The sequence below is a fragment of the Mus caroli genome, chromosome 5 (genome assembly GCF_900094665.2).
Source record: "Mus caroli chromosome 5, CAROLI_EIJ_v1.1, whole genome shotgun sequence".
Taxonomy (NCBI): Eukaryota; Metazoa; Chordata; class Mammalia; order Rodentia; family Muridae; genus Mus; species Mus caroli.
Window position 1 is genome coordinate 29,690,524 of NC_034574.1, and position 12,831 is coordinate 29,703,354.

The 12,831-nt window shown below is 42.2% G+C and overlaps 1 protein-coding gene across 2 annotated transcripts in view; it reads left to right on the top strand.

Moving 5' to 3' along the window:
• Grk4 (G protein-coupled receptor kinase 4) overlaps positions 1-9,262 on the top strand; it is a 98,666-nt gene extending 89,404 nt beyond the window's left edge. The window contains exons 13-17 of one of the 2 annotated variants that reach the window (XR_002377918.2): positions 1,816-1,953; positions 5,359-5,496; positions 5,965-6,096; positions 7,519-7,639; positions 9,049-9,109. Coding sequence is in view for 1 of the 2 variants with exons in the window: in XM_021162143.2 (XP_021017802.1) it covers positions 1,816-1,953; positions 5,359-5,496; positions 5,965-6,096; positions 9,049-9,099 (459 nt within the window). In the remaining variant the exon portion in view is untranslated. Of the gene's footprint in view, positions 1-1,815; positions 1,954-5,358; positions 5,497-5,964; positions 6,097-7,518; positions 7,640-9,048 lie in introns of both variants that reach the window. The other variant, XM_021162143.2, reaches the window with a different exon arrangement.
• Positions 9,263-12,831: the final 3,569 nt, after the last annotated feature.

Below are 12,831 nucleotides of genomic sequence, written 5' to 3' on the forward strand. Positions count from 1 at the left end.
GAGGCCAGCCTGGTCTACAAAGTGAGTTCCAGGACAGCCAGGGCTATACAGAGAAACCCTGTCTCGAAAAACCAATAAATAAATAAACAAATAAATAAATAAAAATAGAAAAAAGAAAGAAAAAAGAAAAATAAAAGAAAAAGAAGCCCCTCACAAGAATGCCCTTTTTCTCTTACTGGTTTGCCTCATCCAGCCTTGATAGGAGGGTTTGTGCCTAGTCTTCTTATAATTTGTTATGCTATGTTTGTCTGATAACCCTGGAAGGCCTGCTCTCTTTTTTGGGGGGTGGGGGTATAATGTATAAGAGTTAAAAATTTTTAAAAATACCCACAAGTAAACCTAATCTGGACAAGTCTCAAGACTCCCTTTCCAAGTGATTCTAGATTGGGTCCATTTAACAGCTACAATCAACCATCATGCTCAGTTGCTACTGTGAAGAGAAACAACTGGCTCTTAAACAATGGTTTCTGTTTCCCCACAAATGAATTGTAGGAAAGCATCTTAGGATACACATAGAAACTTGCCCAAGAACAGAGAAGGGACAAGAACTTGGGCCAACCTTTTTTGATTGATAGTAAGTCTGAAGAAAGGCTTATTTGAGTTTGTGACAGTTATAAATATGTAAAGAGTACTTTAGTCAGGCAGTGGTGGCACACGCCTTTGATTCCCAATCCTTGGGAGGCAGAGGCAGGCAGATCTCTGTGAGTTCATGGCAGCTAGATCTAAGTTCCAGGACAGCCAGAACGACATAGTGAAACCTTGGCTCACCTCCTCCCCCTGAGATTTTTGGGTGTGTAGTGGCACCTGGCTCTAATCTCAGCAGCCTGGAGGTGCAGATATGCATATGAAGATTTCAAGATCAGCCTAGGCTATAAGACTAGAATCTATGCCAAAAGCCAGATGTAATGGCACATACCTGTAATCCCTGTACTCCTAGGGTTAGAATAGGTGGCAGAGATAGGAGAATGATCTGGAAGTTTGTAAGACCAGCCAGCCAGGAGCATACAACACAGCAGCAGTTGTTGCCTCAAAAAGGTGGAATGTAGAAAATTGACCCCTGACCTCCACACATGCACTGTGGCATGCATCCACACTCACACAAATACATAAATAAAACCAAAAAAATGGTGGTGGGGGGAGTAGAGATGATGTTAGAGACAGGAGAGAGACAGAGAGTTAAATATATACAGTTTCTAGAAGGAAGCTTGCTCAATTTTTGACTTGGGATCCTTAGTACTCTAATAATTTCTTTTTATAAATTCAACAGCATTGAAATAATTGTTCTGAATTTAAAACTCTATTTTCTTAGTATTTATCTCTTAATTTTTATAATATTTTTACTTGATGATTGACTTACTCAAATGGCATATTTTTCTTGAGACAGATTTTATATAGCTCTGACTGGCCTGAACTCACCATGTAGATCAAGTTGACTTCAAGAAATCCACCTGCCTTTGCCCAAGTGCTGAGATTAAAGAGGTTCACCAGGAGGCATGGCTCTTCAAGCTTCCATCTCTTGATCAGTCATGGCAAGACCTAAGTCTTACTCTGTGGCACCATAATCTTAAGTCTGACTTTGCACAGTTTGGTTGATACTTAGGAACTACAGTGGTTATTAACTTGGACATATATCCTTTCTGCTACCCCTACTACTTTGATTGTTGGAGATCTTTGTTTTGTTTTTCGTTTTATTTGTTTTTTGGCTTTTCAAGATAGAGTTTCTCTGTGTAGCCTTGACTCTGGGTTGTTAAAGAAGACAGTTTTGATTACATTTTTATCCTAATAGCTTCATTTGATCGTTTCTCTCTTGTGTAGTTACTCATCAAAGATCCAAGTAAGAGGCTGGGCTGCCAGAGGGATGGAGTCGCTGCTGTAAAGCAGCACCCAATATTCAAGGATATAAACTTCAGCAGGCTGGAAGCAAATATGTTAGATCCACCTTTCATTCCTGATGTAAGTATGTTACCCAGAGTAGCTAGGTCCCCAAGAACACTGATTCCCATAACAGTCTTTTGTTGAAACACACTTGATACATGTGGGTTCTGCTCTATGAAATCTGAGATCTGATATTTTTGCTTCTCTTCTTTCTTTCTTCTTTCTTTCCTTCTTCTTTTCCTCTTTCCTCCTCCTTGCTCTTCCTTCCTCCTCCTCCTTCCTTCCTTCTCCCTCTCCATACTACCACTTCCTTATCCTCAGGTAGACCCTTAGTAGCTTCTGGCTTCCAGGTCTGTTGTGGGCAGTCTATCACTGCTAGAGTAGTCAAACTCCCTGTCCTTCTTCCAATTCTCAATGACATTTCAGACTTCCTTGGCATGCTCTTTAAGGCCTTCTGTGTGCCAGTGTTCCTGTTATGACCTCAATGCTGAGTTTACCTCCATCCATGTCCTCACTCCTTATACTGGACTGTGCTTTAGTCTGGAATGTTCAGCCCTCGCTACTTCTCACACATTATTGAGACTGGAGCTGTCAATATCTCTGCTTCATCATGAATATGCTATTGGCATAAAACTGTCATGCCTCCAAAAGCACAGGGCCTGGCACTTGTCTGTGCTTAGTACATAATAGAGGACATAATAAGTATATTAGTAAATAAACATATAGTAAATGAACTACTGATGAAAAGATGATTAAGGGAAGATAACCTGGACTCTTAAGTAGTCTGCAATACACACATTCTAAAAATGGGGACATAGGTAAGTTTTCATTGTTGGATGGAATTAAGATAGATCTACAGTTAATATTTTTATTAAGACTTCTTCAGACTTTATATGCTTGCTTAATATCCATAATACTTGTTATAGTGGCAACTACTTCCTTGGAACTAATTTCTACTTGGCATAGTCAAGGCATGTGCACTGTCTCCAACATAGCTCTAGGCTGAAGGCAAATGGGGAGAAAGGTAGATAAGAGAGTGCCTCTGCTTGGAGAGACATGCAGGAAGACAAACTGACTGGCATTCTGGGAAAGTGTTGCTGACAGCAAGGCATGCATAATGTGGACTTCATCTGGTTGTCAGGTCTGGAGATGGGGCTGCTTGGGTGAAATGCAGGGAAAACAGGCCAAGGTGGTTTGTCAGGAGGGAGGGGGAACACAGTGGACAGGGGCCATCCTAGACTGTCTATGTCCTTGTCTTAAACAAATTACCCCATTTGGAGGCAGTTTAGCAAACTCTGGACACTCTCTGGACAAGGTAGAGACTGCAAGCCTGGACCCTAGTCCTAGACGAAAAATTGCTAGCAAGAATGTTGCTTCTCAGCTGGGCGTGGTGGCATATGCCTTTAATCCCAGCACTCGGGAGGCAGAGGCAGGCGGATTTCTGAGTTCGAGGCCACCCTGGTCTACAGAGTGAGTTCCTGGACAGCCAGGGCTATACAGAGAAACCCTGTCTTGAAAAACCAAAAAAAAAAAAAAAACCAGTCAGATGCAGATATTTGCACCCAACCAATGGACAGAAGCAGTTGACCCCTGTTGTTGTCTTAGGGAAGGCTGATAGAAGCTGAGGAGAAGGGAATCCCATAGGAGGACCAGCAGTTTCAATTAATCTGGACCCCGAGATCTCTCAAACACTGGACCACCAAACAGGCAGCATACACCAGCTGATATGAGGCTGATACAGTAGAGGACATCTGGGTCTGTGTTCATTCAGAGATGATGCACCTAACCCTCAAGAGACTGGTGGCCCCAGGGAGTTTAGAGGTCAGGTGGGATGGGGGTTGGAGGCATCCACATGGAGACAGGGGTGGAGGTGGGGAGAAGGAGAAGGTGTGGGATGTGGAACACTTGGAGGGTGGATGAGGGGGTGGAAATGGAATATGGAGGGTAAAAATAATTTACATAAATAAATAATTTTTTTATAAGAATGTTGCTTCTACTCTTCATCCAAATGCTAGGGAGAGGTACTTTGCAGGTAAGATGCTTAGTCAGGCCGGGCGGTGGTGGTGCACGCCTTTAATCTCAGCAGTTGGGAGGCAGAGGCAGGTGGATTTCTGAGTTCAAGGCCAGCCTGGTCTACAAAGTGAGTTCCAGGACAGCCAGGGCTACACAGAGAAACTCTGTCTCGAAAAAACAAATAAAACAATACAAAACAAAAAAAGATGCTTAGTCAGGGTTTCTATTCCTGCATAAACATCATGACCAAGAAGCAAGTTGGGGAGGAAAGAGTTTATTCAGTGTACACTTCTCACATTGCTGTTGATCACCAAAGGAAGTCAGGACTGGAACTCAAGCAGGTCAGGAAGCAGGAGCTGATGCAAAGGCCATGGAAGAATGTTACTTACTGGCTTGCTTCCCCTGGCTTGCTTAGCTTGCTTTCTTATAGAACCCAAGACTACCAGCCTAGGGATGGCACCACCCACAATGGGCTCTCCCCCCCTTGATCACTAATTGAGAAAATGCCTTACAGCTGGATCTCATGGAGGCATTTCCTCAAGGGAGGCTTCTTTCTCTGCTATAACTCCAGTTTGTGTCAAGTTGACACACAAAACCAGCCAGCATAGATGCTCAAGGCCAGAAGCAGGGTAAAAACTGTCAGTCGGGGATCCCACAGCCAGTGGTCTTCATGCCTGTCCACAGCTCTCTGTCTCCCACAGAAGTAACCATACCATCCTTCTATAGCTTTAGTCTTTGCAATCTTTTTTTTTTTTTTTCCTGCAGAGAAGGAAAGAGATCCTTGTGAGAGGTTATATGAACACCTGTGTATGGAGGGCCGAAACAAAAGACCCAACAGGATCTTTGACACTAAAAGTTCCCCAAGAGGGCTGGAGAGATAGCTTAATAGTTAAGAGCACTGACTGCTCTTCCAGAGGTCCTAAGTTCAATTTCCAGCAACCACATGTTGGCTCACAACCATCTGATGCCCTCTTCTGGTGTGTCTGAAGAGAGCAACTGTGTACTCACATACATAAAATAAATTAATATTTAAAAAAACCATTCCTTGAGAAAAATGACACAGGAACTGCTGTGTCACAGAATATGCATGGTGTAAATTAGAAAATTTCTTTGAAAAAAGGGCCTTGGCAATAAAGAAGGGGTGGGGAGGAGTATGTATGGACTGGTTCATTTACATTAAGGGAACTCAGAGTTGCTTTAGGATTGGGAATGTAGTTAAGTGGTAGGGTGCTTTCCCAACATATGCAGGTCCTATGTCTAATCTTCAGCATGTGAAAATTAAAAACAAAAGTCTTATAAACTAGATATAGTACTGAGATGGTTAAGGCAGCTAGATTGTGAGACAAGGACAGCCTAGGCTGCCTATCCCTGTCTCAAAATTCGAGAAGAAAAACATAACCAACAAAAACAAGAAAAGAATTATTCAAGATGTCTCATAGGCTGATGCCTCTCTTTGTTCTTGGTGCCCAGCCTCAGGCCATTTATTGTAGGAACGTCTTGGATATTGGGCAGTTCTCTGTGGTGAAAGGAGTCAACCTGGATACCAATGATGAAATCTTCTATGCTGAATTTGCGACAGGGTCTGTCACCATCCCCTGGCAGAATGAGGTACTACTTCGTTCTAGCAGAGTAGCTTTATGCTAGTTTTAATAATGGTGTGTGTGTGTGTGTGTGTGTGTGTGTGTGTGTGTGACCATGAGGATTAGATCACAGGTAAACCAAGACTATGCCAGAAGCATGGCAGCTATTCTGGTCCTAGTTACAGGAGGTGAGCAAAAGGTGATCTTGGGAATTGCCTGCTACCTGGAGTCCTGCTCCATAAGCAGGGCTAGCTAGTAGCTTGGCTCCAGTGGAAATAGCATTTTGGGAGGTAAACTTCAAGAAAGAGGAACAAGAGGCACTTTTTTTATTCTGAGAGTTCAGAAACCAGGAGTCTAGGAACGTGGAACCAGAGAAGGTCTGGGAGCTATAAGGTGCCCCACATTGAGGTCAGGTACCAGGTGAGAGCTGATAACATTAGATCACAGATCTTGTGGTGTCTCCAAAGATGCTTTGTCCTGTCTTCTATGCATACAGATGATTGAATCTGGATGTTTCAAGGATCTCAATGAAAATGAAGATGATTTGTCATCACTTGAAAAATACAAGATGTGTTCCTCCATTCTCAGACCAAAGAGACACTTCTTCCATAGACTCTTCAGAAGAACGGTAAAAACAAAACAAAACAAAAAAACCCAAAAACCAAAACCCAAACTCTTTTGCAAAAGTAAACTATTGTGGCTGGGGCTGTTGCTTAGGGTAAGACATTTGCATAGTAGAAACCAGGACTTGGGGTATGCCTATGTGTATTTGCCCCCCTCTTCCAATATGTACGTATATATAGCAAAAGGAAAATGTTTTCTAAGTAAAATAGCACTTGTGGTGGTGGTGGTGGTGGTGGTGGTGATGGTGGTGGTGGTGGTGGTGGTAGTGGTGGTGGATTTCAAGACCAGGTTTCTCTTGTGGAAACTAAAAGGGGAAAGAGGGGGGAGGGAGGCTAGCCCACGTCCAGCCAGAGTTCCTCCTATGCTCTGGGCATGCAGACATGGGAGAGTTGCCAGATGCTTTCCACTCTGCCCTGGGTGGGCATCTAAGCCACTGACCCACTCTACGGGGGTGGACAAGGGGCAGCCCCCGACTGGGGATCCTGAGGTGACACCCTGTAGCCCCGGGGTTATGGGAGAGAGGGCTAAGGGAAAGAGGTTCCCACTCAGGTGAGAGTAAGTGCAGCAGGCCTTGATGTACAGAGGCAGTCTGTGGTTTTAGAGCTTTATTGTAGAAAGGCAGGGGGAAAGAGAGAAGGTAGAAAGAGCCAGAGAGACCGGCCATGGCCAGGAGGAGAGAAGGGGGAAAGAGAAAGAGAGAGAGAAGAAAGGCTAGAGAGTAAGAGGGAGAGAGAGAAAGAGAGTGAGAGGAGAGAGGAAAGGAGAGAGGAGAGTAAGAGGAGTTAAGAGGAGTAAGAGCAAGAGAGCAAGAGAGTGAGGAGGGGTCAAACAGCCCCTCTTAAGGTATGCTGCTATCTTTACTGTTGCTAGGTAACTGGGAGGAGTTTAGCCTAAAGGTCAGAAGCTTGGGACATTGCCTACGTGACTACTACTACCCATGCTTCTCTTATGGGGGGTAATGGGGCGGTAACTTCCCAGGAGCCAGAGTTCCAGGAGCATGAGGGAATGCCTACCTTGCCATGAAGGTGAATTATCACCACCGGGTTCGACTTCTCAGCTCGACTGAAGACCAGACTGTCTGTGTATAGCCCAATGCCCAACATTCCCTGTGTAGCCCTGGCTGTCCTTGAACTCATTTTATAGACTAGGCTGGTCTTGAACTCAGAGATCCACCTGCCTCTCCCTCCTGAATGCTGGGATTAAAGGGAAAAGAATTACTGTGAGTTTGAGGCCAGCTCCACTAGATAGTGAGTCCTTGTCAGAGGAGAAGGAAGAGGAGGAAGAAAAAGAGGAGGAAGAGGAGAAGGAGAAGGAGGAGGAGAAGGAGGAGGAGATAGACCTACAGAGAGAGAAGGATGGACACCCCCCCACACACACATTGGTTTAATATAGTTAAGCAATATGATTCTTTTTATCGATTACCCAGAAAAGTCTTCACAATGCTGCTTGCTGTTGGTGGAAAGATTGCTCTGATCTACAAAGCAATGACTCTTAGCACTGAAGCTGCTTCCTATTTTGGTGACAAAGCATTTTGACCTTGCTTAAAGGTCAGCATCTGATGGAACGCCCACAAACAATGCATGTTTAGTTCTCCATGTTCTGATTTCCACTACTGATCTCTCATGTCCAAGTACACAGGAAAAGCAGGTTCCCTTCTAAAAGTGGAAATTGTTTAAAGAGATTTTCTGTAGTAACATTACTCTTGCTCTATAGCCAGGGAAGACTCTGCCCTCCTGTCTTCCTACCTTAGCCTCCTGGGTGCTGGGATTAAGAGTAAGTGGTAACACACCTAAAAAGGTTAGAAAATAACTTCACCAAGCAAAAGGTCCTATGATTGGATTGTTTTGCTTTTTAACCTTTCAATCCCCCCCCTTTTTTCTTTTTCCTCGTACCTATCATTTCTTGAGGAATTTACTAAGATTTTTTGATAGCATCCTAATTCGTATTTTTTTCAATACAGAAAAACAAGACTTCAGTGGGTAATATCACTTCAATATCCCAATATCTCTCTCAACTAGGGGATAGCTAAATGAACTGACCAAATGAGTCTATTTCTGCACGCAGTTAAGTCCTATTGGATGTTCCTCCTTACTCGGAGCCCATAATGACATCCACTGAAGGTCTTACCACCAATAGAATAGAGTTGTACAGTATGAAGCACCTTCTTACCATGATACCTGTTGGTGGAGGAGCCAGTGAGTCTTATTTGTCTTCTGCACTCACTCAACTATTGAATGTGATTTAGCATGCAACAGTAACGAAGCAGCAAAACTCATCTTGAGGCAGTACCTCTCTATATAAATTAAGCATATGCCTTTAAGTGTTATTTTTAACAATATAGGGATAGAAGTTAGGACCATTTCTATACATGATAAGTACTCTTAACAATGAGCTACATGCTCACTCCCCCATCTTTTATTTTTAAAATGTTTTTAAAATGGGTACACTAAGTTGTCTGTGTTAGTCTTACATTTGAGATCTTCTTGTCTCAGTTTCCTGAGTAGCTGGGAAGACCTTTAGAATTCATTTCTTGAAGTAAATAAGAAAAATATATTTAAAGTTTTTGCTGGCCTCATAATTAGTATTCTCCTAGTTTCGGGAACATTATATCATTTGTTCCTAGGTATCTTTGGAAATTGGTTCCAAGATGCCAAAGTGTGAAAGTGCTCATGTCTCTTTTATAAGTAGACAGTGTTTACATACAAGCCACAGAACTTATGATTACTTTAAATCATCTCTAGATTACATAAATACATAATACAATATACAAATAGTCATCATAGCATGCTTTTAAACTTATACGACTTATTGTCTTTGAATTAAAAAATTTTTTTGAGTATTTTTGATTCGGGGTTGTTTGAATCCATGCTTATAGAACTCATGGCTACTTAAGCAAGCAAAGCCATCTTGGCGTTAGAGACATAGCTGAGGCTGGCCATTGTGCTGTTTGTTGCAGGGCTGCCTGAACATTGCCCACAGTGAGGAGAGGGAGCCAACAGAACACTGACCATTCACTGTGCAGACCACAGAGCAAGACCTTGGTGTTAAGAAGGAATCTATCACATACTCAGTGTCTTGTCCTTTCCATAAATTGTAATAAACTGTCTGTAACACTGTTTATAATGTGCTTTCATGTATTTTTTACATTAATATTTGTGCTGTCTTTTTACTGAAGCTGGATTAAAGAACCCTGAGAATACCGCTGTGTGCCCTGAAACTCCTAAGCGTGGATGTCTTGTGCATTTGGGCAGTTTTCAAAGTCTTTTCTCTATATCTGTTCCAATACTTTTCAGAACCCCATTCACTTTTCCTTCAACTTTGCTTAGGTTCTTGCTGAACTATGAATGCTACGTTTATAAATTCAAAACTCCCTCTCAGAATCATAAGTTCTTCCTTTCTTTTCTTTCTTTTCAATCTCCTCTTCCCTACCTGCTATGGTACTCCCTTACCCTTGGAGGTCTGGGGTAGATTTTAGGCCCAATGTGTAGTTAAATGTTACCTGAAGCCACACATCATTTTCCTGGGACTATGCTATATCACATGCAAAGTGAAAAACTTTTCCCTATAGTCCATTGACGTCTCTTACGCTCTGACTCAAATCCAGTTCCAGCCAGTTCTCTGCTTCCTCATCTACTTGGACTGTTCCTTACTGAGTTGAATGCAGTTCTTTAAGCCTGTGTTATATTGTCAAATGGATCACATTTCTATTTCACTCCTGCTATTTGGATGATGAGCACTATATCTTGGTTCTTGACATACATCTGAGGGCCAATTGGAGTTGTAAAATCATGCTCTGAAACATGAATACTTCTAATCTTGATTTTCTAATATGGAACTGACTGGGATCAGGAAAGAATATAGCTTGCCTCCTGGGAGGAATGTTATACTTGATGTAGACTTCATTAATGAATATGGCCACTAGTGCTGGCCACGGTGGAGGGCCACTCCCTGGAACTGTTGGTCCTTTTGTAATACTTGTGATCCAATTGCATAAGTGACTATGACGTATGGTGATGCTGTAGTGAGGAGGGCTTCATTTCTGTATTATCACTTTAGTGAGATGCATACTAGGAGATATTCTAGTCAAGGTTCTCTAGAAGAACCGAGTTGATGGAATATGTTATAAAGAGGATAAGTCAGATTAGCTTACACAGTATGGGCTGAGAACCTGATAGCTGTTCAGTCCTTGAGTCTGGAAGCCTTAGCAATTTGGAACTGAAGGCTTGAAGGACTCCTGGAGAGTTACTGATTTTCAGTCTATGTTAGAAGGTTGAAGAAGATGGGTTATAATGTCCATGAAGCATGACAGTAATATGGTCAAATGTAGCCTTTGAAAAGCAGCCTGCTTTTCCTTCCGACCTCTTTCCTTTGACTTTTTTCTGGCTGCCTCTAGAAGGTGCTGCCTACTCTAGGGGAATGTCTTTAGTTCTCAGTTAATCCTTTCAGGAAATACTCTCACACAGGTCAGAAGACAACGTACAGAATTTGATTTTTTTTCTTCTACCGTATAGGTTCCAGGGCTTGAACTCATTTCATTAGGCTTGACATCAAGTGCCTTTACCTGATGACCATCTCTCTCCAACCTTTCAGTTGCTTTTGTCAGGACTATTTTGTCTCAACAACAATAAAAGAAAAGACTATTGCAACGTCAGCTTCACCTTCACAAACTTTATATGGTGAAAGCCTAGGATCTGTTTACAAGGACTTCAAACTTGCCACACAATGTTTAGCCTTAGAGATTCTTAAAAGACTCGATGACCTCCCTAATCCCATCTCTTTCATTCCTATAACATCTATACCATGTGTATAACAACACTGCCAGAACTCTGCTGCCGACTTGGGATGGAGCCTGATCCCCATGGACCACAGTTGCATTGGTGTCTTTGATGATCTTGGGAAACACTTCTCTAAGTACTAGTAGGCAATTCCTTCAGCAGCATTTTCATTTTAGATTCATTCCCTTGTAGTAAATGAGTGTGCATTTCCACAAGATTGATACATCAGTAGGTTAGAGGTCTTATCTTTAAGATAGCTTTCCTTTAGTTTCAGTGGAGAATGCCATGATTCTTCATCTGTCCTCTCCTTGTCATATATCTTTTCTTGCCAAACTTCCCCTTTACTTCCTCCACCCTCTCTCCGTCTCTCTCTGTCTCTGACTGTAGACTTGGATAAGAACAGTAAGCAGTAACCATGGCACAACCTGAATGAAATCCTGCCTTGATATTTCCACCAAAAACATTAATCCATTATATTCAAATTAATCCTCAGTCAAGTTCTTTGGACATTCACTGAATAGGTTGTTTGCTAGACTATCCCATGTTACTATCACATGCTAGTACCTGATCAAGTTCTCATTCCCCTCTGAAGCTTCATGAGCCAGGGCACTGACTATCTGTTTACATCTCTCTCAGTATCCTTTGTATATGCATCTTCCTTTATTGCTCTTCACCTTATCTTTAGAGGTAAGGTCTTTCACTCACTGAATCTGGTACTCACCAATTGCCTAGACTTGTTGGCTATGAGCTCTGGGGGTCCACCTGTCTATTTATTCCAGCTCTGGGATTACAGAAGCATGCAACTATACCTGGCTTTTTAAAAAGTTTTAAAAATATATATTTATGAATGTTTTGCCTGCATGTATGTATATGTACCACATTTAGGCCTGGTGATAGAGGGCCTTGGTTGTAAAAAAAGAATTCCTAAGAGATTATAGCTGGCCTTGCTCAGAGTATTATCAGTGAACTCTAGAAAGGACTGACTAGACAATTGCAGAAAGGAGAGACTACAGACTTGCACATAACGCTATTCCTCATCCTCATGCCTCTATATAAACTCCAAGTATTACCTTCTCGAAGACTCCCTTTTCCTACAGAAATAAAGTCTCCTTTGATGAAGTCAGATTCTGGTCTCTTTCTGCCTCTGTCTCTCTATTCTGCACTCTGAAATCTAACACTTGGTGCTTTGTGATCACTCTGTCTTCTTAGAAGTCAGAAGAAGGGAGTTAGATTCCCTGGAACTGGATAATTGTGCACTACTGTGTGGGTGCCGTGAGCCATACCAGGTCCTTTGCAAAAGCAATACAAGCTCATAACTGCTCAACCATCTCTCTGGATTTCAAGACCTAACTTCTTAAAGTGAGTGTTGGGAATATGGGCCGATATCCTTATTCTTATGATATCTTTTCATACTCCTTATGAATCATCTACCCCCTCTCTCAAAATTTTTGTCATCTAGGCTTCCACCAGAAAGGCCCATTCAACTCTGCAGATAGTATTCCACTTTTTTTTCCTCTTAAGTTCCAAACTCTTCCATATTCTGCCCCATAAACAAGTTCCCAGAAGCCCAAGAAACATCCAGTCATCTTTATCACTGCAACAACCCCACTCTTAGTACCAGTGATCTGTAGTAGTACTTATACCATTGTTGCATCAAAGTAGTTAACAAACCCTTCCCCTTCCCCTTGCATTAGGAGACAATATCTAAAAGGCCAGTTATATAGCAAATTGCTATATGTATGGCACATTCATTTGTGTATGTTCTTAAAATACTTGTACATGGGTCTTTATTTTCACTCTTGTACTAAACCCTATGGACAGCAGGGCATCCTGAGAGATCAGGCAGTTGCTTGCAGGACTGGAGCTTCTTTAAGCTGTCCCTGAGAAAGTGATGTATGATGCTGTGAGTGAAGCTGAAGCTCATCGAAGATCGCAGGAATGTGTAATGTCTGCCAAGGAAAGCC